This window comes from Salvelinus fontinalis, chromosome 28, assembly GCF_029448725.1.
Source record: "Salvelinus fontinalis isolate EN_2023a chromosome 28, ASM2944872v1, whole genome shotgun sequence".
NCBI lineage: Eukaryota > Metazoa > Chordata > Actinopteri > Salmoniformes > Salmonidae > Salvelinus > Salvelinus fontinalis.
In genome coordinates, this window is record NC_074692.1 from 8,863,734 (window position 1) to 8,885,184 (window position 21,451).

The following is a 21,451-nucleotide window of genomic DNA, read 5'->3' on the forward strand; positions in this document are numbered from 1 at the left end:
TATTAAAACCTTGCTAGGTAGAAGCACAACAATCCACCAAAGAGAAGACCGAATTGCTATGGCCTGACTGTGTATCCTCCAGTAACAGTGCCTAATTTGTAAATCAGGAAGTGCCGGAGCACATGTGAGCACGAGACACTGAATGACCTGTGGAGCTCAGAGATCCTGTATCATGCATAAGCCTACAAATATGCAATGAATGCGTATTACAACGCATCATAGACTAGCATACGTCAATTATTTCTGAGCAGATCGGAGATATACATTACTGTAGTTATTCCAGGTCTGTGTGACAATGACCATAGCAGTTGTCAAAACAGACCTGGAAGGCTAATGACACAACTTACAGCAGCTACAGGAGTGACCCACACTAATGACATTGTGGTTAAATCAACACTATGGAAAACGTGATTCAAGACATGCTAGCCACACCTTTACTACAGTGCAATAGTTGCACTTTGCTCCCCATGTTTCGATGGATAATCATGCACTGTGAGGACAATGCTGTGGTTATTTTGTGCTGGTTGTAGTGACATGATTTATGACGGTCAGTAATATACATCCCCAAAAGTTACGCAAAAGTAAAACATTTATTGTGTTAATAAAAAATTAAAACCAACATTTTGTCCATGATTCATAGAACAACATCACCATCATAATTACACATGTGGAATGCTTATTCGCATAGTACAGTACATGGTAGATCCTTCCGTTTCAAGTTGTCATTTTGATTCTCCGCGTCACAACATCCCTAACTATGGGAGTCTTTCTAAAAGATTCTCATTACACTGTATCTGTGTCACTCCTTTAGAAGGTTATGAACCCAGTCAGTGGCAGACGGACACATGTAAGTGTTGCAGCACAACTTTTAGTTGAAATGTTGAGCTCATTTCCCTTTGTTTTTGTTATTTTTCTTAAACTATTGAGATCCTTGAACGTTCTCTTCGTGAACGACACATTAAAAACATCCCTTTCGTTCTCTCTCGTCCATCATCACGGCCGTCCTTTGTTTCCGCATCTATCTCTCTGTCGATCTCTCTTGTGGTCTATTTCATGATACTCGGCATCATTATTTCTCCAGTTAATAAACATCAATCTGTCGCTGTTCACTTTCCATCTTTCCATCCATCTCTCTTCTCATTCGCTTTTTCATTTACCCTTTCCCTCAATCACCAGACTGGTTCAGTGGAGATGATCAGGGTAAGGCCAGACTGCTGAGTTTAAACAAACTGACAGATGGACAGTCCCAGAGCAGAGCCAAGGAGATAAGAGGATTTGTGTTTTTTTTTTACGTAATGCGTAACACTTATCATGTTCTTTTGCTCTGAGATCAACTGGGTGTCAGGAAGAGGCAAAGAGAGAGAGAGAAATGGACTCAAATACAGATAGAGAGAGAGAGGTGTGTGTGTGCATGTGTGTGTGTAGTCTGTTTGGCCAGAGAGTGTTTTTCCTCTTTACGTTCACCATCAGACTACAGTGAGTAAGTATTTCTGCTCGCCCTTCTGCTGCTCCTGGGCTGCTGTCAGCACTGGCGCCCTCTCTTGGCAGGAAGGCACCTTGCAGGCCTTGTAGAGGATGACAAAGAGGATGAGAGTGAGGACGCCCACTACAGAGTTACACACTATGGCCATTATGGCCCATACAGAGAGACCTGTCCTCAGCTCTGTCTCCATGTTCAACTTCCTGGTTCACCCTAAAATCCAACTTCTTTAGATAAAAATCCTCAAAGTTCCACTCAAGCCCGAATCAGTGGTTTACTGGCACTAGTCAATGGACTGCTGTGGGCTTCATGGCTTTGGCTGACTGATGCCGTGCTGTCCCCTGTGTTAGCCCCAACAAGTGGCCCCTGAGCAAAGAGGGAAATAGGAGATATAATACATTGACATGTACATTGTACATTGTAATACATTGACCCATTAAGCACTGATATCTACCACATATGCACACACATACACACTGTGATAATGGGCAGTGTATTCCAGGGGTCAGGACCTCCCTGTGCAGGGACAATGTACCCGAGGTGAACATGTTCTTCCCTGAGAGGACCTACTCTTCAGTCCAGACTAACACGCTAGAGGGGTTAACTGGGGACGGATTACCATATCATTAAAACGGGATTCACCACATAATCTGAGCCAGTTTTCTACAGCAGGAAAATAACCCTACGGCAACAGGAAATGTGAATTATTACATGGATTATAATTAATGGACATTTTTGTGGGAGTTGATCTTTTTTTCGTAAGGGACTTCAGAAGCCTTTTAAAACCGCAAATACACTACATTGTAGGAAAGATCTCCTGCAACAGGGTAATCAAATTAAGATCCCACATCTGTAAGGTGTCTTAAAGGCCTAGTGCAGTCAAACATTTGATTTCCCTGTGTTTAATATATATTTCCACACTATGAGGTTGTAATAGTACTGTGAAATTGTGAAAATTATGATAATGGTGATTACTGAGGAAAAATTTACTTACTACGAATGTGATATGTGGTTCTCTCACCTAGCTACAGTATCTTAAAATTAATGCAGTAAATCGCTCTGGATTAGAGCGTCTACTAAATGACTCAAATGTCAATGTAAATAATGCCCTTTTAATGTAAGAGCTGTTTGAAAAAAGGCTGCCTGAAATGTCAGCCTGTTTGGGTGGGATGGAGTTTTGGCCTGCCTGGTGACATTACTGTAAAGAAGTTAACAGACCAATAAGAAAAAGAGTTCCAAACCTCTCTGCCAATAACAGATGGTTTTCCGTTTTTCCCCTCCCCACTCAGACCTCTCCGAAACAGTCCTAGCAAAATTCTTGCTTGAGAAATTGCTCTTTGCTAAGAAGATGTTTTTGATCATCTTTATTGAAAACAATCACAGTAAAGTACTTACATTGTTACCCAGAGATTATTTAACATTGAGATAAAAAGAGCTGCATTGGACCTTTCAAACTGGAACGCTTGATTGGTGGAACTGCCACTTCCGTTTGGGATATTACAACAATAAAGTTAACGCAAACAACAAACACTTTTTTCCCCCTCTGACGTCATTAGACGTGCGATAGAACAGCAGAATATGTACCGCAATTTCTTCTACCGCGCTGTCGGAGCCTCCTCTCCTCCGTTTCCCCTCTGTTACATCAACACAACAAAAACAATAACAAAGGTGGTGGGGCGAACAGTGGCGCTGTTTCCACTGACAAACCACTGAGCTGGCCTCATACATTGAAAGCACTGTTCTTAGGAGTGCACCATACTTAAATCATTTCCAAATATTACCAACATATATTATAGATGTAATCTAATTGCAAATTGAAATTTCTTTGTGAAGTAGACCCTATGATTGTGTGATTAGTTGCAGGGTTGTGGATGTGTTGATATCAACCTGGGCCTGTACATGTGTGACTGAGTGAGTTCTATCGGGTCTGTTCCAGTGAATATAATTCCAATTACACTTCAATATAGAGAACACCCTCACACATTTCCCCATGCAACGATAGATTGAGGTGAATTTAGAGACACGTTGCTGTTGAAAACTAATTTCAAACTTCTCTCCGCTTTCCCTGCCACTCTTAGCCAATCCAAATCAAGACAGGTTTAGTTCCTAGTAAGGGTTATGGCAATGATGCACTTGATTGACTATGAGTAATAGAGTTAATATTATAACCACGGGAATGCGTGGGATGTCTTGGCTGTGTCATCAGGCCACGTGAGATCCAGGCTCTCTGCCAGCTCTAGAATGTTCTGTAGAACTCTATTACTGATGAGAGGGGAAATGAGACTACAGGTTATCAAAAATAGGAGAGGATATAGATTAGCTACCCATCTGACTGGAGAGAAGAAGAGACCATCAAGTTGAAATGGCCATTTACATTGACATTGGAGATCATCATTTAAAGTAATTTCATGAGGCGCCACTTGCCAGATCACAGGTAATTCTTAAGCATGCCTTTCTTCCTTGCGGTCTTGCGAGCAGGGAAATGCGGTAAGACATCTCACTAATATTATCATAGAACTGGGATTACTCAAGTAACCCTAAGTTTTATTTGAAATACTCATTTTGATGTCTCAATATGGAATATGGCCAACTCCTGAAGCCAGGGTAGTCCCAACAGCATCACCACTCAGTGACCCCGACACTGAGGACAGTATGTGCCAATGAAGGTACAGTGACATCCAGTCAGCAAAACCTCATAAATATATGATGGGTGGACCAACATGCCACCTCGCAAATCTCTTGTAAAGAGATGCATTTGAACAGCGCCCAAGAATGAGCCCTCGGGTCCTCAGCGGCCTGTAAACCCTTGCTTTTGTAAGCCAATAAAATACCTTCAACTATCCAATGGGATTGCCGTTGCAGGGGGGCCCCAAGACATTAGGAGTTGGGCACTCTTACGCCATGCTCCCGTTCTTTCCAAGTAAATTTGCAAAAGCGCGTACTGCACATGAACAGTGAAGACGCTCTTCTTCCGTAGAAGTGAAGGGCGGCGGAAGCCATAAGCTCTAAGGCGAGACAATTGTAATTGAGAATCAGGTGGGCGGGACCCCACTTCGGTAGCAGTGAAGGTCCGCTTCCTCCACTGTCAGTCTCTGTTTGGAGAGCCGAACTGTGGGTTTTTAGCCTGCTGCGTTGCTGGGGGAATTGCTTTATAGAACACCCTGGTGCCAGCAAGTTGCCCTCTACCTGCCACAAAGCCTTGGCTCGTAGAGGCGAAGACCGGTTTGCCACGGTACCCAGGTCTGCGTGCAAGCAGAAGTTAAAGGCTTCGCCTTCCTTCCTGCGAAGTTTGCGCTTCTGCCGGCAACAGAAGACCCAAACGGCTCCTTCGGCATGATAGTAGCGTCAAGGAAATCTGCCTTTCTTTGTCCGAGAGGCTGGACAAGTTGAGCCACAACTCCCCATCATCAGAAGACGAATGGCAGTAACGGCATGCCCACAGCCTCGGATGGCACCTCTGGAGGCCTGGAGGTTGATATCTGCACTGACACACATCTCGTCCCATCGGTTCTGGTTGCCTGAGCTTTTGATGAAAGGTCCAATACAGACATTTTTATCTCAATATCATTTAAGTTATGGGTAACAATAAAGTACCTTAATGTGATTGTTTTCAATTCAAATGGTAAAAAATAAACAAAAATATCTTCTTAGCAAAGAACAATTTCTCAAGCAAGAATTTTGCTTGGACTGTCTGGGAGTGGTCTGAGTGGGGAGGGGAAAACTGAAAACAATCTGTTATTGGCAGACAGGTTTGTAACTCTCTTTCTTATTGGTCTATTAACTAATTTACCATCTGGCAGGTCAAAACTCCATCCCACCAAAACAGGCTGAAATTTCAGGGGGTCTTTTCAAAAAGCTCTTACACTAAAAGGGTATTATCCTAATTTTGACAATTTCAAACTAATGTGTGAAACTATGTATATAAAACACAGGGAAATCTGTTTTGTACTGCACTGGGCGTTAAGAGATTGCCCAACTCTTGTAAATTGTTGCTTGAAAATTGGCCCGGTAAGCCAACACTAGGGACTTTAGCTTCAATGCCTGAACTGAACATGTCACAATCATGTAGACCTTTCAGAATATGGAAACGGTGAAGTGCTCCGTCTTACCAGGGTGAGTAGTGCCGGTTATAGATGAGGCACTGGGGTAGAGGTGGCCAGTCAATGACGGCTTGACCACCAGCGGCTTGTTAAGGCCTATCTCTTCCATACCCTAAATGTCCATGCCAACAAAGTGCCTGCTTTGGACCTTGCTGGACAAGGGCTTTCCCCAGTCACCTTTGACTAATGCCACGCTAGGAGGGGGGGGGTGGTCTCCTCCCATAGAACCAGTCCCACGGGTGCAGGCCAGTCGATACTGGGTTGAGTGGGTTGAGCTAAATGCAAGAGTAGACCTAACAATTCTACCCTTCCAGGTAAGAAAAGCTAGTTTGGTATAGCTAGCCTGGTGGTGAGTTACCCGGGTTAGCTAAGCCTTACGGTGAGAGCTAGCCCTTTGTAGTGTGGTTAGCTATCCTTCCAGCTAGCTAGCCAAGTTAGCTAAAGCCTTGCAGCGTGGGATAACCAGGTCTCAATAGCTAGACACTAGCTACCAAGAGAGACTGAGGAGTAGAAAATAAATTCTACTCGAAGCAAAACTTTCCTCATATCTGTTCTAAAAAAAGCAGGGCCCAGAAGTAACTTGGGACAGACTGACTGAGAAAATGTCCGTTGGATTTCAGTGACGAGTGAGTCCAAAGTGTACGATATAGGCCGGTGCCCTCTCCACCAGACATGGTCAATACAATGCAACCCACTGCCAACTGTTATGCAATGGCTATGTGGATAACAATAGTTTGTTAGAATGGGGTGGACGTGGATGAGCGGCTTGGATTCTGTTCTCTGGACAAACAATAAGAGTCTGTGTGTATGTGTGTATGTGTGTGTGTGTGTGTGTTACACATAGGCCTACTATTCCAAATAGCAGATTTCAACTGCACATGCAATAGTTGGCTGGGAAATGGCTATTTGGACAACAAAAGGGTTTTGTGCAACTGTTGTTCAACTTGTTCTCTTCTAATGATAGCTTATTCTAGTCATCGTCAATTAGTTAGACCAATAGGCACTAAAACAATGCCCTTCACAAATTCAATCTCACTCACTCACTCGTAGCTGCTTCATTTAGCAGATCGCACCGTCCGGAATTACCATATTCATCGATCCTCTCCAAACATCTCCATAAGTCGACCAGACTCTACAATGGATTCCGCTGCCTCCTCAGGAATAAAGTTAAGTCAAAAAAGCACACTATTATTGTTTTACAAGGCAGTTGCCACCAAGTTCCAGGCAAATCTTCCCAACAGTTCTTAGTGGTTCAATATCCACTGCGCATTGCTTGAATGAGAGAGAGCCTGTGAGGTCCAACCAGTTAGCAGACGGGTGATTCGAGCGAGGCGACAGAGTAGTGACGCCACTGTCAATGTGGATCACTGTGATGTCGCACACACACTCCCTCTCTCTCCCTCCCCTCCCGCTCCCTGCTCAGGCATGGAGGAGTCACAGTTAAACTGAGCTATTTTAAGTAGCCTATAGAGAACATCCAATAAACGGCTTTCTCTCCCACACTATGTGGTGCCTTGATCATAAGACACTGTCATTTGCACTGTCCCGTTACAGCCTGTATAACACCATATGGAGTTGTTGTAGGGGAAAGCTTTGACGTCCTGACTTTAAAATATTGTCACTTGAATTTACAGCCAAATTTGCCAATTGTCTTTAACTTATAACCACATATAGCAAGAAAACTGCACGAATTGGGACGGTGGGCTTTGCGCATTTAGCATTCAAGGCGGCAAGCTGTCCCCCTGTGCTCCTTTCAGAGCATGGGGGGGGTGGGGGAGGGGGAGACAAAGCTCTTTTCAGACCAGACCCCACGTCAGACAAAAGCTGCCCAGATAAAGCTGGCTAGAGACCCCCAGAGCAACAGATTCAAGCAACTATTTTAACAGTACAATCTGGGTTCTGTCCAATGGTCATTAGAATGATTGATACATGCCAATATTCTTGTAGAATATAATGTTTGATATTCCGCATGGGTTCAGCGTGAAAGAACATAAGGTTTGTTTACACATAAACAGTTTAGCTTAAGATTTGACTGACTTTAATTGACCCCTTGATGTGTAGCTTCAAAATATGTTTAAAACTATTGTGTGCATGCGCAGACACTGAGAAAACATACACTAACATAATGAGAAATTCAATGTAATTTATGCACGTGTCCTTGCACGGCATGCACACACACACAGTCAATGTGACAGTGAACTGCTCTAATCGGACATGAAATGTCTACTGTCAGTCTGTCAATGAATCTTCCCTCATTTAAGAATTTCCCTGTCATTTTACAGCAAGTATGTTTACGTGTATGTACACACATACACGCAAACACACATACACGCAAACACACATACACGCAAACACACATACACGCAAACACACTTGCTGTTTATTGACAGGGAAATTCTTAAATGAGGGAAGATTCAGTGACGTGTGCGTCTGTGTCTGTATGACTGTTTGTCTGTGAGTGTGTGTTTGTGCACGTACGAGCAAGTGAGTGTGGGCTTGAGGGTGGGAGGGAGAGAGAGAGAGAGAGAGAGGGAGAGAGAGAGAGAGATGGATACTAAAAATGGATTGTAAATTCTAATTTAAACATCATTTTCCCTATAGCCCTCATTCTGTGGCGTTCTCATTCCCAGCCTGTCTGCCAAGTCTGTGTAGTGTAATCACATCAAGAGCAGAAGATGTAGGAAGACTATATGGAGAGCAGAATACATCCACCTGGCTCACCCATTAATGGAACCCTTCCATTACCAGAATATGTATGACAGTATGAAGTGGAAGACTAGATGTCTATCTTTCTGAAGTGGCGTGAACATACATTTTACACTTCTTAAAACAAGCCCACATTTCATTGGAAGGATATCATACTCACACATTCTCAAGTAGAATGTCTCAAAACTTATTAATAGGTAAACAGCATGAAAAATGGGGAATGCCAAAATGATTGATCAAGTACTGGATGTATGGAGATACATGTATAGATATATCTCCAGCAAAGGAAACATCTTATGGAAATCCTTTCTCTTTGTCTTGAGTGACTGAGGACATCTTGTGGCATGAACATAAAATACATCACAAAGCCATTTTGCTGAGTCCTTTTTTTTATTAAACTCAATTCCCCATTCTGCTCCACTTTAGTTGCTCATCATAGCCTGAGAAAATAGACAGACAGAACAGGACAAGTCATTGGTGACATTTCCTGAAAAGGTTTTCCCTCATCATCAGCATCCTGGAAAAACTTTGTATCTCACTTTTGGTGATTTCATTTTTTATATATACACATCAATTGAAAGAAGTCATTCCCCTCCGTGTTCTGTGAACGTTCCATGACTCTAAGACTAAACAACTCATGATAATACATCCATTTGAAAATAAACATTTTTTTTTGCAATGTCTGAAAAGTCGACATTAATGAGATGTAAGGTTTTTCCAGAATGCCGACGTCATGCTAATTAACACTGTAATGACGTGTGTAAACCTTAGCTCTGTGAGTCATGTGTACGTGTTCTTTTACCTGGTCGATCCAGTCGTTGAAGTTGGAGACGCGGGTGAAGACGGTGGGCTTCTTCACGTAGTTGCAGCCCAGACCAGAAACAAAGCTGGCAATTCCATGGACCTCCCATACTCCCTCTGGGTTCTTGCAGTTCAGGGGCCCACCAGAGTCACCCTATAGGAGAAGAAGAGGGAAGGGATTTAATACTTAACCAAAGACATGCAACAAGGCATAAATATTCACCCTCCTTGGATTTCTTCACATTTTATTGTGTTGCAAAGTGGGATTTAAATTGATTAAATTGTCAATATAAGTCAATGATCTCACAAAATACTTTGTAAATGGAAGAAAAATGTATACATGAGTCAATACATGTTAGAAACACCTTTGGCAGTGATTACAGCTGAGAGTCATTCACTACGTCTCTAAGAACTTTGCACATCTGGATTGTGCAATATTTGCCCATTATTCTTTTCACAATTCTTCAAGCTCTGTCAAGGTGTTGGGGATCATGACTAGACAGCAGTTTTTAAGTCTTGTCATAGATTTTCAAGCAGATTTAAGTCAAAACTGTAACTTGGCCATTGACTGTCTTCTTGGTAAGCAACTCCAATATAGATTTGGCCTTTTGTTGTAGGTTATTGTCCGACTGAAAGGTGAATTACTCTCCCACTGTCTAGTGTAAGGCAGACTGAAGCAGGTTTTTCTCTAGGATTTCACCTGTGCTTAACTCCATCCTGAAAAACTGTCCAGTCTTTGCCGACATCAAGCATACCCATACCATAATGCAGCCATCACCGTGCTTGAAAATAAGGAGGCAGTTACTCAGTGATGTGTTGTGTTGGATTTGCCCCAAAGATAAAACTTTGCATTTAGGACAAGAAGTATATTCATTTACAATGTAGTTTTGCAATATTACTTTAGTGTCTTGTTGCAGACAAGATGCGCATTTTAGTTATTACATTTCTATTGGTAAACATTTGTAAAATGTTCTTTTCACTTTGACATAATGGAGTATTTTGTGTAGATCAATTTCAATGCCACTTTGTAAATCAACAAAATGTGAAAAAATATACAAGGTGTGTAAATACTTATGATAACCACTGTATAGACTCCCTATGCATTTATGTGGATATGAAACATTTAATTAAATTTATGTGGGGCTTGGTGTCCACTCAATTGACCACATGGGTGGTCAGAGGCTCGATGGGAGGGTTGCCGCATCCAAGGGCTAGGGGTGTGGAGAAAGATACATCTATTTGAACACTGAAGCTAAAAATAGTATCTCTATGCAAGCATTTTGGATTTGAAATTAAATATTTCATATGAGGTGACAGTACAGAATGTAACCTTTATTAGAGAGTATTTTCATCCATATGTTTTAGAGCTCAGAGATGAACGCATTTTATGTATCTAGTCCCCCTATTTGAAGGTGTCATAAGTATTCACTTAAAGTGTATTAAAGTAGTCAAAAGTTGTAGTATTTAGTCCCATATTCCAAGCTTGTGACTCTACGAACTGTTTTGTTATGTTATGCCCAATAGAATTAATGCTAAATCATGTATTGTGTCATTTTGGAGTCGCTTGTGTTGTAAATAACAATGGAATTAGTTTCTGAAATCTACTACGTTAATGTGGATGCTACCATAGTTACGGACAATCATGAATGAATTGTGAATAATGATGAGTGAGAAAGAGACACAAAACTGCAAATGCATCCAACAAGTTTGTAGTCACAAGCTTGACGTAGTCATTGCGTCCTATGAATATGGGACCAAATACTACATTTTTTGAGTACTTTAATACACTCTAAGTGAATTTGTACAAATACATATGGGGGGACTACATACTGTACAGAAAGTGCTTTCATTTCTAAATGGTGGAACAGGCATGTATGAAAATACTATCAATTAAAAGTTGAAATCTGGTACTATCGCCTCATGTGAAGCATTTCCTCTCAAACCTAAAATGCTGGAGTATAGAGCCAAATTAAAACTTTTAGCTTCACTGTACAAAAAAACACGTAGAGGAATGTAATTCACTAATGTGTTACTCTCACACCCCCACTCTCAACACAAACACTAACAGTAACACATAAACACTCCCATGTACACAGGCACGCACACACACACACACACACACACACACACACACACACACACACACACACACACACACACACACACACACACACACACACACACACACACACACACACACACACACACACACATAGACAAACAAAAAATACACTCATGCACAAACACATATATCACACACAATACATACTCTCTGTTTCTCTGTCTCTTTCTCTGTTTCTGTCTGCCTCTCACATCCCCCAGGGGTACTCACGTTGCAGCCGGCGACAATGCCATCTCCTCCGGCACACACCATGGTGGTCCTGAGAGCGATGCCCCACCAGTCGGGCTTGGAGCAGGTGGCGTGGTCCACCACGGGCATCAGAGCCTGCTGCAGGTTATCAGCAATGGGGCCTCCGGCTAAAACACACACACATGTCAAACTGCAGCTTGTTACCCTACAGGAACACACATGAAAGTGATCATCAAACACACGCACACACATACACACACACATACACACACGCGCACGCACATGCGCACGCACACGCACGCGCGCGCACACACACACACACACACACACACACACACACACACACACACACACACACACACACACACACACACACACACACACACACACACACACACACACACACAGGCTTACTGTAGACCCTTCCCCAGCCAGTGACGTAACAGGGGTACTGGTTGTCCAGCACAGTGCCAGCAGCAGGAATACAGCCAAGCTGCACATGGTCAGTCAGGGTCACATGCTCAGACAACTTGATCAGGGCAATGTCATTTCTGGTCAATCAGAGACAGAGGAGGAACACAGAGAGAGAGACGGTTGTAGAAGGAAAGGATAGACAGGTGATGCCACTGAAAGTCAGCCCAGTTTATATTGTGATGTACTGCAAGTATATAAGTATGTAAGGCTACTCATAATGCTCTACATATCCAGTGTTGTTTAGGTAAAGATGAAAAAAAATAGCTTCGCTTTCTTCCATTCGGTGCTGAACCCTTAGCAACCCATCAGATCTGTTTTCTTAGTGTAGCATTCAAGGTTTGTTGTGCTAGACTGTCTATTTGTGGGCCGCACTCTTACCCAAAGGCCACAAAGATGGGGTTCCACTTCTCATGGACAACAAGCTTCTCAGGGATGATAGCCTGGGAGCCTTCCTCAGTCTCAACCAGGTTGTGCTTTCCAACGAACACTCTGTAGGACAGGCTGGGGCTGGGAGGGTTGGAGAAGGTTGAATGCTCAGTGATCACAGCATATATGAGCCGAAAGCTATGTCCCTGTGTGTGTGTGTGTGTGTGTGTGTGTGTGTGTGTGTGTGTGTGTGTGTGTGTGTGTGTGTGTGTGTGTGTGTGTGTGTGTGTGTGTGTGTGTGTGTGTGTGTGTGTGTGTGTGTGTGTGTGTGTGTGTGTGTGTGTGTGTGTGAGTGTGTGAAGGTCTTCTTTGGATGTACTGTGTATTTGCGCGTAAATGTGAATGTGTAGCCTCTCTTACTTGATACAGTGTGCAGCGGTCATGACCCAGTTGGTAGCAATCAAAGATCCACCACAGGTGTGTCTCCACTCACCGTCCCTCTCATACTGCAGAGAGATCTGGAGAGAAAGAAAAAAATGAAAGAAAGAAAGAGATTAAAAAAGAAAGAAAGAAAGAGAGAGAGAGAGAGAGAGAGTGAGAAATACTGAGGTTGGATAGAACGAGTTACTCATACAGATACATAAGATGTGTGAAGAACGACCTATGGTCAAAAGTGACCTATATAAATGCAATCCAGTATTATAATCATTGTACATAGAGAGAGGGAGATAAGGGTGTCAGTGTACCTGCCAGGGCCAGCTGTGGGGCTTGGCGTCCACTCCATTGACCACACGGGTGGTCAGAGGCTCAATGGGAGGGGTGCCGCACCCAAAGGCTAGGGGGGTAGACAGAGAGACAATCAGTGTCAGGTCTTTCTCTCTAACTCAGACGTCACCAACTCTGGTCCTGGAGAGCTACAGTGCACGTTATTCTGGACTAACAGTCTGGACTAATAGTTGAATCAGGTGTATCAGTGTTGTGCTCGAGCAAAAGCCTGCACATCCTTCAGCTTTCCAGGCCTGCAGTTGGAGTCTCTGTCTGATGTCCACACACATAGAGGCTGACACTTACCGCAAGCGATGAGCACTGAGGCCAGAACAATGGGAATCATGTTGATTGATACGTCGTCTGCTTGGCGACAGCATGGCACATCCTACTTTAAACCCTAGTCCTCAGGGACGCCCCGCCCATCTTGATTACACACACTTTCTCATTGGTCCTCCATGACCGCTGTGGATGATAGAGAAGAAATTAGAAAGTGCCAACCAATAGTTGGGGGGCCTGATCGCCGGCAGACTGCGACAACAGGTGTGTTTCCTATTGGAGCGCTGTGATTGGTTGCCCAAAGATCTGGGGCAGGGCTTGGGGAAGAGTCAAATTGATTTATACTCTGAGTCATTATTCACATCATAAACAAGTAGTCCCCTGAACAATGGCCACCATGGGGGAAACAATTGCCGTTCGCCATCTGCGCCCGTTTAGCACAGCCTAGATTTACATAGTTATTTATTCTAAACAAAAAACAATTTGGGATTCTCATACCCTTACAATGTTGTTTTGATTATTGCTTGAACAGTTGTTAAGATTACATTTGGTTAAGATCTTTGCAAAATACCCTTTTTGGATGCAGTAGTTGTTAGCTAGAATGCTAACGCTCACTGACATAGGCTCTAGCAAAGTTTGCTAAAAGGCATTTTTCTTGGTTGAAGTTTAAGTGTTTTTTAAGTATAATGCACTTGACTGGCGATGATGACGCAAACATTATATTAAGCAGGACATTCATACGAGCCTCAATTATAATCCAAAGTAGTGTGAAAGGCACTCATAAACAACATGTAAATGGTGGCTTTTTTTCTTGACAGTCTATGAGAAATCCCCTGTGTTGTGAATACCGACTCGGACTATATATAACATAACTATATTCTATTCTCAATACTTTGTAATTCTCATTGTCAATGTCATAATTTAGCTGCTAGCTGGTCACTGGAGGGAATGTAGTCCACCAGGTTGCACATGTATTAGTGAGAGTTGGAAGCCTTAAAGAGCAGTCCAAGTATGAAATGGCGGTCTATTAAATCATATTTTACATTCAAGGCAGGCCTCCCTAGGTTGCTTATTAATTACCCTATAATACCTGATCTAATAAGTCATGCATTACTTCTCTGTGTACTCCAAAATTCGAATTAATTAGTAGTCTATCCAAAGGGCAGGAACATTGGTGTGAGGGGTCGTCAGGGACCTCCTATATCGACCTTGAATAAATGTGGCACTAATTTGTGTATAGCAAAATGTTTGGATTTTGTAAACAATAATACATTTGATTGCCTTTTTCAGATCACATTTTTAAAGGAAGATTTAGGGGCCAAGTTTCAAAGGGGCTACATCAGCTTCGTGTTTACTTTATATCACTCACACTTCGTGGTGGAGAAACGTTTGAGAAAAACAACTCATTCTCATACTCAGATGAATTTATGGCAGGCGTGTCAAACTCAATTCCTGGAGTGCCAAGTGTCTGCTGGTTTTTGTGATTTCTGTTTAATGTTTGTAACGTAAGACAATATTTTCCATCACATGTACAATTTCACCGCTTTCTTTAATACATTTCACTGATTTCTTTAATAAATCACATTGCAACATTCCCAGTAAATTGTTCTGCAAACTAGAAATGAACAAAACTGATTATTTTCAAGTATTTCTGAAGGGAAATAACATATTTTCTTCATTTGGATCTATGCTTGGGTCTCACAGGCTTAATTAATAAATCAAGAAAAAAGGGAGGAGTGAAAACAAACAGACACTCTGCCCTCCAGGAATTGAGATTGACTCCCCTGATTTATGGTCTGTGTAGTGCCGATCCTAGTCTTATTGTGGGAAAGCTAGCCTATGAGTCTGGTGTATGAGGCAACATCCCAGTATGACTCTGCTTTCTCTCACATTTGACATGCTAAACACTGCAGATACTTTGCGATGCTACATTGGAGCCATTATATACGGTACCCATGGAGAGAGCCTTGGTAGACCATGTCAACCTCAACAAACTCCCACTAAGGAGGCAGATAACCTGACAGAGCACTGCATGAAAAGGATGTATATGTGCAGGGATGTATATGTGCAGGATTATCATATAAATTGATCATTTATGGTGAAAAAGAGAACTCATTATTTTGGGGCTAAATCACTGATTTGCAATTTAGGGCTATGTCACGCCCTGAACATAGTTAGCTGTTTTTTCTCTGTGTTGGTTGGGGCGTGATGGTGACTTGGGTGGGTTATCTAGGTGTATTTGTATGTCTATGGTGGCCTGATGTGGTTCCCAATCAGAGGCAGCTGTTTATCGTTGTCTCTGATTGGGGATCATATTTAGGCAGCCATTTCCCTTTTGTGTTTGTGAGATCTTGTCTATGTTTAGTTGCCTGTCTTCAGCATTTGTATAGCTTAACGGTTCGTTTGATAATTTTGTTGTTTTGTTTTAGTGTTCATTCATTAAAAGAGAATGTACGCATACCATGCTGCGCCTTGATTTTACTCATACGACGATCGCGACAGGCTAATACCATACACTCTCAGTAAAAAGGCTTCCAAAAGTGATCCTCAGCTGTCCCCATAGGATAGCTTTTTTGGTTTCAGGTAGAACCCTTTTTGGTTACAGGTAAAACCCTTTTGGGATCCATGTAGAACCCTCTGTGGAATAGGTTAGGCAAAAAAACAAAACAAAAAGGTTATTCAAAGGGTTCTCCTATGGGGACAACCAGGGTTGCAAAGGGTCGGAAACATCCCTGGAAATTTTCCATGGGAAGTTAAGCCCGGGAATTTGGGGAATTTTTCTTATAATTCATCAAAATAGTTAGCTGATAACAGTGAACCTTTTTTGTGGGATATACAAGGCAATTCTACGTCTTGTGGTATATTTTGGTCAAACAATCCCCAATTCAATGGAATTGCAACCCTTGCATGCACAGTGCGTTCTTCCATCATGTGTGCAGTGCTCTCTTCCATCACATGGACAGCTGATTCTCAAGATCTTGCACACTAATGAGATGCTATTGAGCCCACACGACCACACTGTCTGAGCCAAGGACTACATGCGTTCTGCTAAGTTTTGATTACGATACTGAGTGGGGTGAATATATTTTATATGACATACATGATTTTTTTGTTAACTTGTAAATAGTAGCCTACAGCAAAGTGTGTTTAAATCATTTCTACCTTGTTAACAATCTCTGCTAGTTAGTTTTTGCTGCCATGTGGGGTTTAGCTTGCTTGAGGCTGCTAACTGAGGAGTGTTAATTCACCTGTTTCCATACATGTTTCATTTTAAAACATTTATCATACAAAGGAGTTGTTTAATCTAACTGCTTAAGTATTTATCTGTACATGGAATTGTATTTGTTTGTTTTTTACTCATTTTTTTACTCAAGATGCAGAATAATCTGGCCAATTGCATACATTTCCCTCAGCGCTCACAACAAGCAACATCTGAAAAAAGTCCCTCTACTTATATTCAAGGTGAAAATGATGACACCTTATCAATAGCAACAGCTCATGGTCCTCCTGGAATCAGAAGTTTTTTGACTCAATGGAGGAACGTAGTCAGAGAAATGCTGATGAATGTCTTGCTCGAGCTGTGTATGCAACTGGTTCACCTCTGATGCTCACAGGCAATCTGTATTGGAAGAGATTTCTGAATATTCTACGCCCAGCATACACCCCTCCAACCAGACATATTTTATCTACTCATTTGCTGGATGCAGAGTTGAACAGAGTTCAAGTGAAGGTCAAGCAAATCATAGAGAAAGCAGACTGTATTGCAATCATCTCTGATGGGTGGTCGACTGATCGTGGGCAAGGAATAATTAATTACATCATCTCCACCCCTCAACCAGTATTCTACAAGAGCACAGACACAAGGGACAACAGACACACCGGTCTCTACACTGCAGATGAGCTGAAGGCAGTCAACGACCTTGGATCAGAGAAGGTATTTGCACTGGTGACAGACAATGCTGCGAACATGAAGGTCTAAAGTGGAGGAGTCCTACCCTCACATCACACCCATTGGCTGTGCTGCTCATGCATTGAATCTGCTCCTCAAGGACATCATGGCACTGAAAACAACGGATACACTGTACAAGAGAGCCAAGGAAATGGTTAGGTAGGTGAAAGGTCCACAATGTATATTAGCAATCTACCTCACCAAGCAAAGTGAGAAGAATAAGAGCACCACATTGAAGCTGCCCGACAACACCACCCCAACGGATGTTGCTGGGCAGCTTCAATGTGGGCAGCTTCCACCGTTGGGGTGGTGGTGTCATCATGTTTGACAGTCTCCTGGAGGGGAAGGAGTCTTTCCAAGAAATGGCCATATCACAGTCTGCCGATATGGACAGCCCCATCAAAAGGATCCTCCTGGATGATGTATTTGGGAGAGAGTGGTAAGTAGCCTGAAACTCTTGAAACCTATAGCAGTAGCCATTGCACGGATTAAGGGAGACAATGTCATCCTGTCTGATGTTCAGACTCTGCTTGCAGATGTAAGAGAAGAAATCCATACTGCCCTGCCCACTTTGCTGTTGCTCCAAGCAGAGGAAACTGCAGTTCTGAAATACATCAAAAGGCCTGAAGCCCATACACACCGCAGCGTACATGTTGGACCCCAAGTATGCTGGCAAGACCATCCTCTCTGGTGCATAGATCAACAAGGCCTATGGTGTCATCACTACCGTGTCTCGCCACCTTGGCCTGGATGAGGGCAAGGTTCTTGGCAGTCTGGCGAGGTACACTTTCAAGCAAGGGCTTTGGGATGGAGATGCAATATGGCAGTCGTGCCAACATATCTCATCAGCCACCTGGTGGAAGGGACTTTGTGGATCTGAGGCTCTTTCCCCTGTTGCCTCCATCATCCTCCAAATTCCACCAACATCAGCTGTCTCAGAGCGCATTTGGTCCTTGTTTGGGAACACACACACCAAAGCACGCAACAGGCTGACCAATACAAGGGTTGAAAAATTGGTGTCCATCCGGGCAAATTTGAGGCTTTTTGAGCCTGACAACGAGCCATCCTTAAGAAGGTTGGAAAGTGACAGTGACGATGAGGCCTCAGAGTCTAATGTTCAAGAGGTGGACATTGAGGAGGTCCAGGGAGAAGACATGGAAGCCTGAGAGGAAGACAACCAAAGCTTTACAGATGCAATGGATCATTGGGGATCATTCAATATTCCCTTTTGTTGTTCAGTGAAATCATCCCATGTGAAGAGTCAACTCATTTAATTAAAGTTCAATTCCTAACTAAATTATACTTTTTTTCTATTGGAAGGATTTAATCATTTGCAATTACGTCTACTTATGATATGGTAAATATATTCAATGCAAAAAACTTCCGCATTTAAATGGTATTAATATGCATTTGCATATATTCCCGTTAATTCCCATATATTCCCGTTAATTCCACGGAAAGTTTCCACCTCTGAATATTCCCCAAAATGTTCAACCCTAGGGACAACAGAAGAACCCATTTACGTTTTAGAATCTAGATAGCGTGTTTTTTTTAAAGAGTGTGGATGGTATATATAAATTGATAAACCCATCAATGACATCACACCATTCAATACTATGTGAAGACTCAATGGCACACTTGAAGTCAAGGAAGTCGATTTTAATGACCAAAATGGCATCTCATGGGGGATATTTTCAAGACATAAAATGCGCAGTTTGAGCTAGTCCAGGAAGTGACGCGGCAGGCTAGCTCAGTGCTGCCCCTGTAACACATGACCATCTGACAGTTTATCATCATTATTAGGCACTGGCCTTGCAGTTTTTCAATGTGCCTGTCTCTAAATAGACTTTGTTCTCAAGATTTGTAAAGATGTATGATGGCCAGAACCTATTTAAGCAATGAAGCACAACAGTTATTTTTGTAAAAGTGAAAGACATTTTGAAAAATGTAGGTTTTGTGCCTCAACATTTACTTCCTGGTTTGAGACCATGAATATAACATCCCATGAAGTGTAATGATGGGATATAGTGGAAATGAATTAGCCTGTTGTTGTTATCTCTGCCATCTGAGAGGTCTGCATTTGATAATTCTGTTTGACATGTAGGCCTACATGTTATGAACTGGCATTGACATGGTAAAAGTAGGGTTTATGTGATCCCACGAATATACCTGACAAATAAATAACATGTATAACACATTTTGTGATGTGCAGGAAGAGGCAAATGTCCTGTCTTGACTTTTTAAAGAGGATGTTCGTTTTATGGTGAATGAGGGGATTATGGAACCATTAAAACAACAATTAATTTGATGACATACATGATACAGCCAATTCCGAAATGTCACAATCTACTGAAGATAATTACCGTGGGCCAGTAATCGAGCAGTCAACCAGAAGATGGACTCCTCTAATAATAATTTGACAGAAGCCATATTCTTGCATAAATAGCGTTGTTCGTAGTTTTTTCCAGTAAACGAGCGAGTTAGCATCGCCCTCTGCTGGTTTCCCGAAGCTCGTGAAATTAACTCCTGTGATGCCAGAACACTCAAAAAGAAGCGCAGATACTCAGAAAGTCAGAGGCGCGCGGCTTTTGGAGAGTCAAGTCTTCACTCGGCAATGGCCCTCCTGCGTAGGCTACAGTAATTGTAGTTTCCTTATTCCGCCAGAGAAATGTCATTGAAAAAAGTTGTCTGACATCATTTTCGTTGCCAAATAATTCTCTTTGTATTTCGTTTCAAGTGTGGGAGCTGCGAACTGGATCATCAGAGCTCTTGATGCAGAGAGATGCCACAGTTCATTCGATATGTACAGTGTATATAAAGCGTACGACCTATGAAATAACTGCTCACAGACTGGGATTTGATTCCTTTACCAAGAGGATTTTGAGATTGTCATTTTTGTGTATTTTCGAAGCTGGAATCTGGATTAAGGAGAGTGGAAATTGTGAAGGCGCGTTCCGTAGACTAAATTGTATTTTTTTTGCGCGAATATTTAAATTCTCCCAGTTGTAGTTACGACCGAACCAACTATTTGGAAAGGGAATTACAACACGTTTACAAAAGGAAGAAATTAAATCGGATCCTCATTTTGACAGCTTCTTGACCTTGAATCTAATTCGGCTACCAATTCTTCATGATGTGGATTTATTTCTACCTCGTTCTTTTTCTATTAGGTGAGACATTTATTTTCTGATGGTTCTTAAGTTTTAAATGCAGACAAAACAATTTATTCAATTCCACCGCATGCATGGGGATAGTTTTGTAATCGTTGTGAATATTATACATTTAGTAGGACTCTTTCATTTGAGGTTGTTTCGCCTATAACCTACTTATTGTGAAATCAATCTTAAGTTTTACTATCGGATCATTAAATGTATTACATTTAAATTGTTTCCTTAATTACCCATAGAGTGAACGTTTGAACTTATTAGGTGCAACATTTTACCTCTACTCCCAACTTGTTGTTAGTGCAGATATGTATTGTCTTTTCGCATCTCGTCTGCCTATTTAATTAAGGTTGAGATAGTGAAATAACTCACATAAAGTGAATGCATAGCCTAAACATGATGATGATGATGTTGATGCTGACGATCTGTCTTGTTGGTAGAAGATGCTTAATTAATCAGTTACTAATAGTGATTATATGCATAATTTAGTTGTACTGCGTACACCCTGTACTTTAAACCAACTGCAAAGTCTACAGCAATATCTCCCTTAGCAATTTGCAGGTATACCTGCAGGTATCTCTCATGTCAGTCTTTCCATCTAAATTGGAGTCAGTGTTTGTATCTTTCCTTGTCTATGCCATTCAAGAGATAAGCCTCTGTCTTGCTCTCACTATGTTTGTTATTGATTTGTCTGCCATACACAACAACAATATGGAACACTTTAATATTCTGAAGGTAAGTGCATTGGGATCAATGACCATACACAGGCAGCCCAATTCTGATATTTTGCCAAATTATTGGTCTTGACCAATCAGATCCGATATCTTGCCGATAAATGGGCAAAATATCAGAATTGGGCTGCCTGTGTAAACGCAGCCCATGAAGCATCACAGATAATAGACTGAAATATGTCATATAACTAATTGATGCATCAAATGCGTGTGTGCTAATCATAGCCTGCATACAAATGAACATGTCAAACAACTATCATATATTTCGATCTGTTCCTGGGTCTGTTTGCCAAAGAAAATCTTGCACCTGTTTCATCCCAGTTGG

At 42.0% G+C, this 21,451-nt stretch overlaps 2 protein-coding genes across 3 annotated transcripts in view; one reads left to right on the plus strand and one right to left on the minus strand.

Moving 5' to 3' along the window:
- Positions 1–8,233: 8,233 nt before the first annotated feature.
- Positions 8,234–13,548, minus strand: ela3l (elastase 3 like). Its single transcript, XM_055886367.1, has 8 exons — positions 13,310–13,548; positions 12,985–13,073; positions 12,659–12,756; positions 12,251–12,379; positions 11,813–11,949; positions 11,420–11,565; positions 9,089–9,241; positions 8,234–8,726 (listed from the first exon to the last, which is right to left on the minus strand). The coding sequence occupies exons 1-8, from the start codon at positions 13,347–13,349 to the stop codon at positions 8,709–8,711; spliced, it is 810 nt and encodes a 269-aa protein (XP_055742342.1). The 5' UTR covers positions 13,350–13,548; the 3' UTR covers positions 8,234–8,708.
- A 6,222-nt stretch (positions 13,549–19,770) lies between these two features.
- Positions 19,771–21,451, plus strand: part of LOC129826065 (GDNF family receptor alpha-2-like) — an 89,201-nt gene continuing 87,520 nt past the window's right edge. The window contains exon 1 of one of the 2 annotated variants that reach the window (XM_055886366.1): positions 19,771–20,401. In XM_055886366.1, the coding sequence (XP_055742341.1) occupies positions 20,362–20,401 (40 nt within the window). In that variant the 5' untranslated portion in view covers positions 19,771–20,361. The remainder of the gene's footprint in view (positions 20,402–21,451) is intronic. The other variant, XM_055886365.1, reaches the window with a different exon arrangement.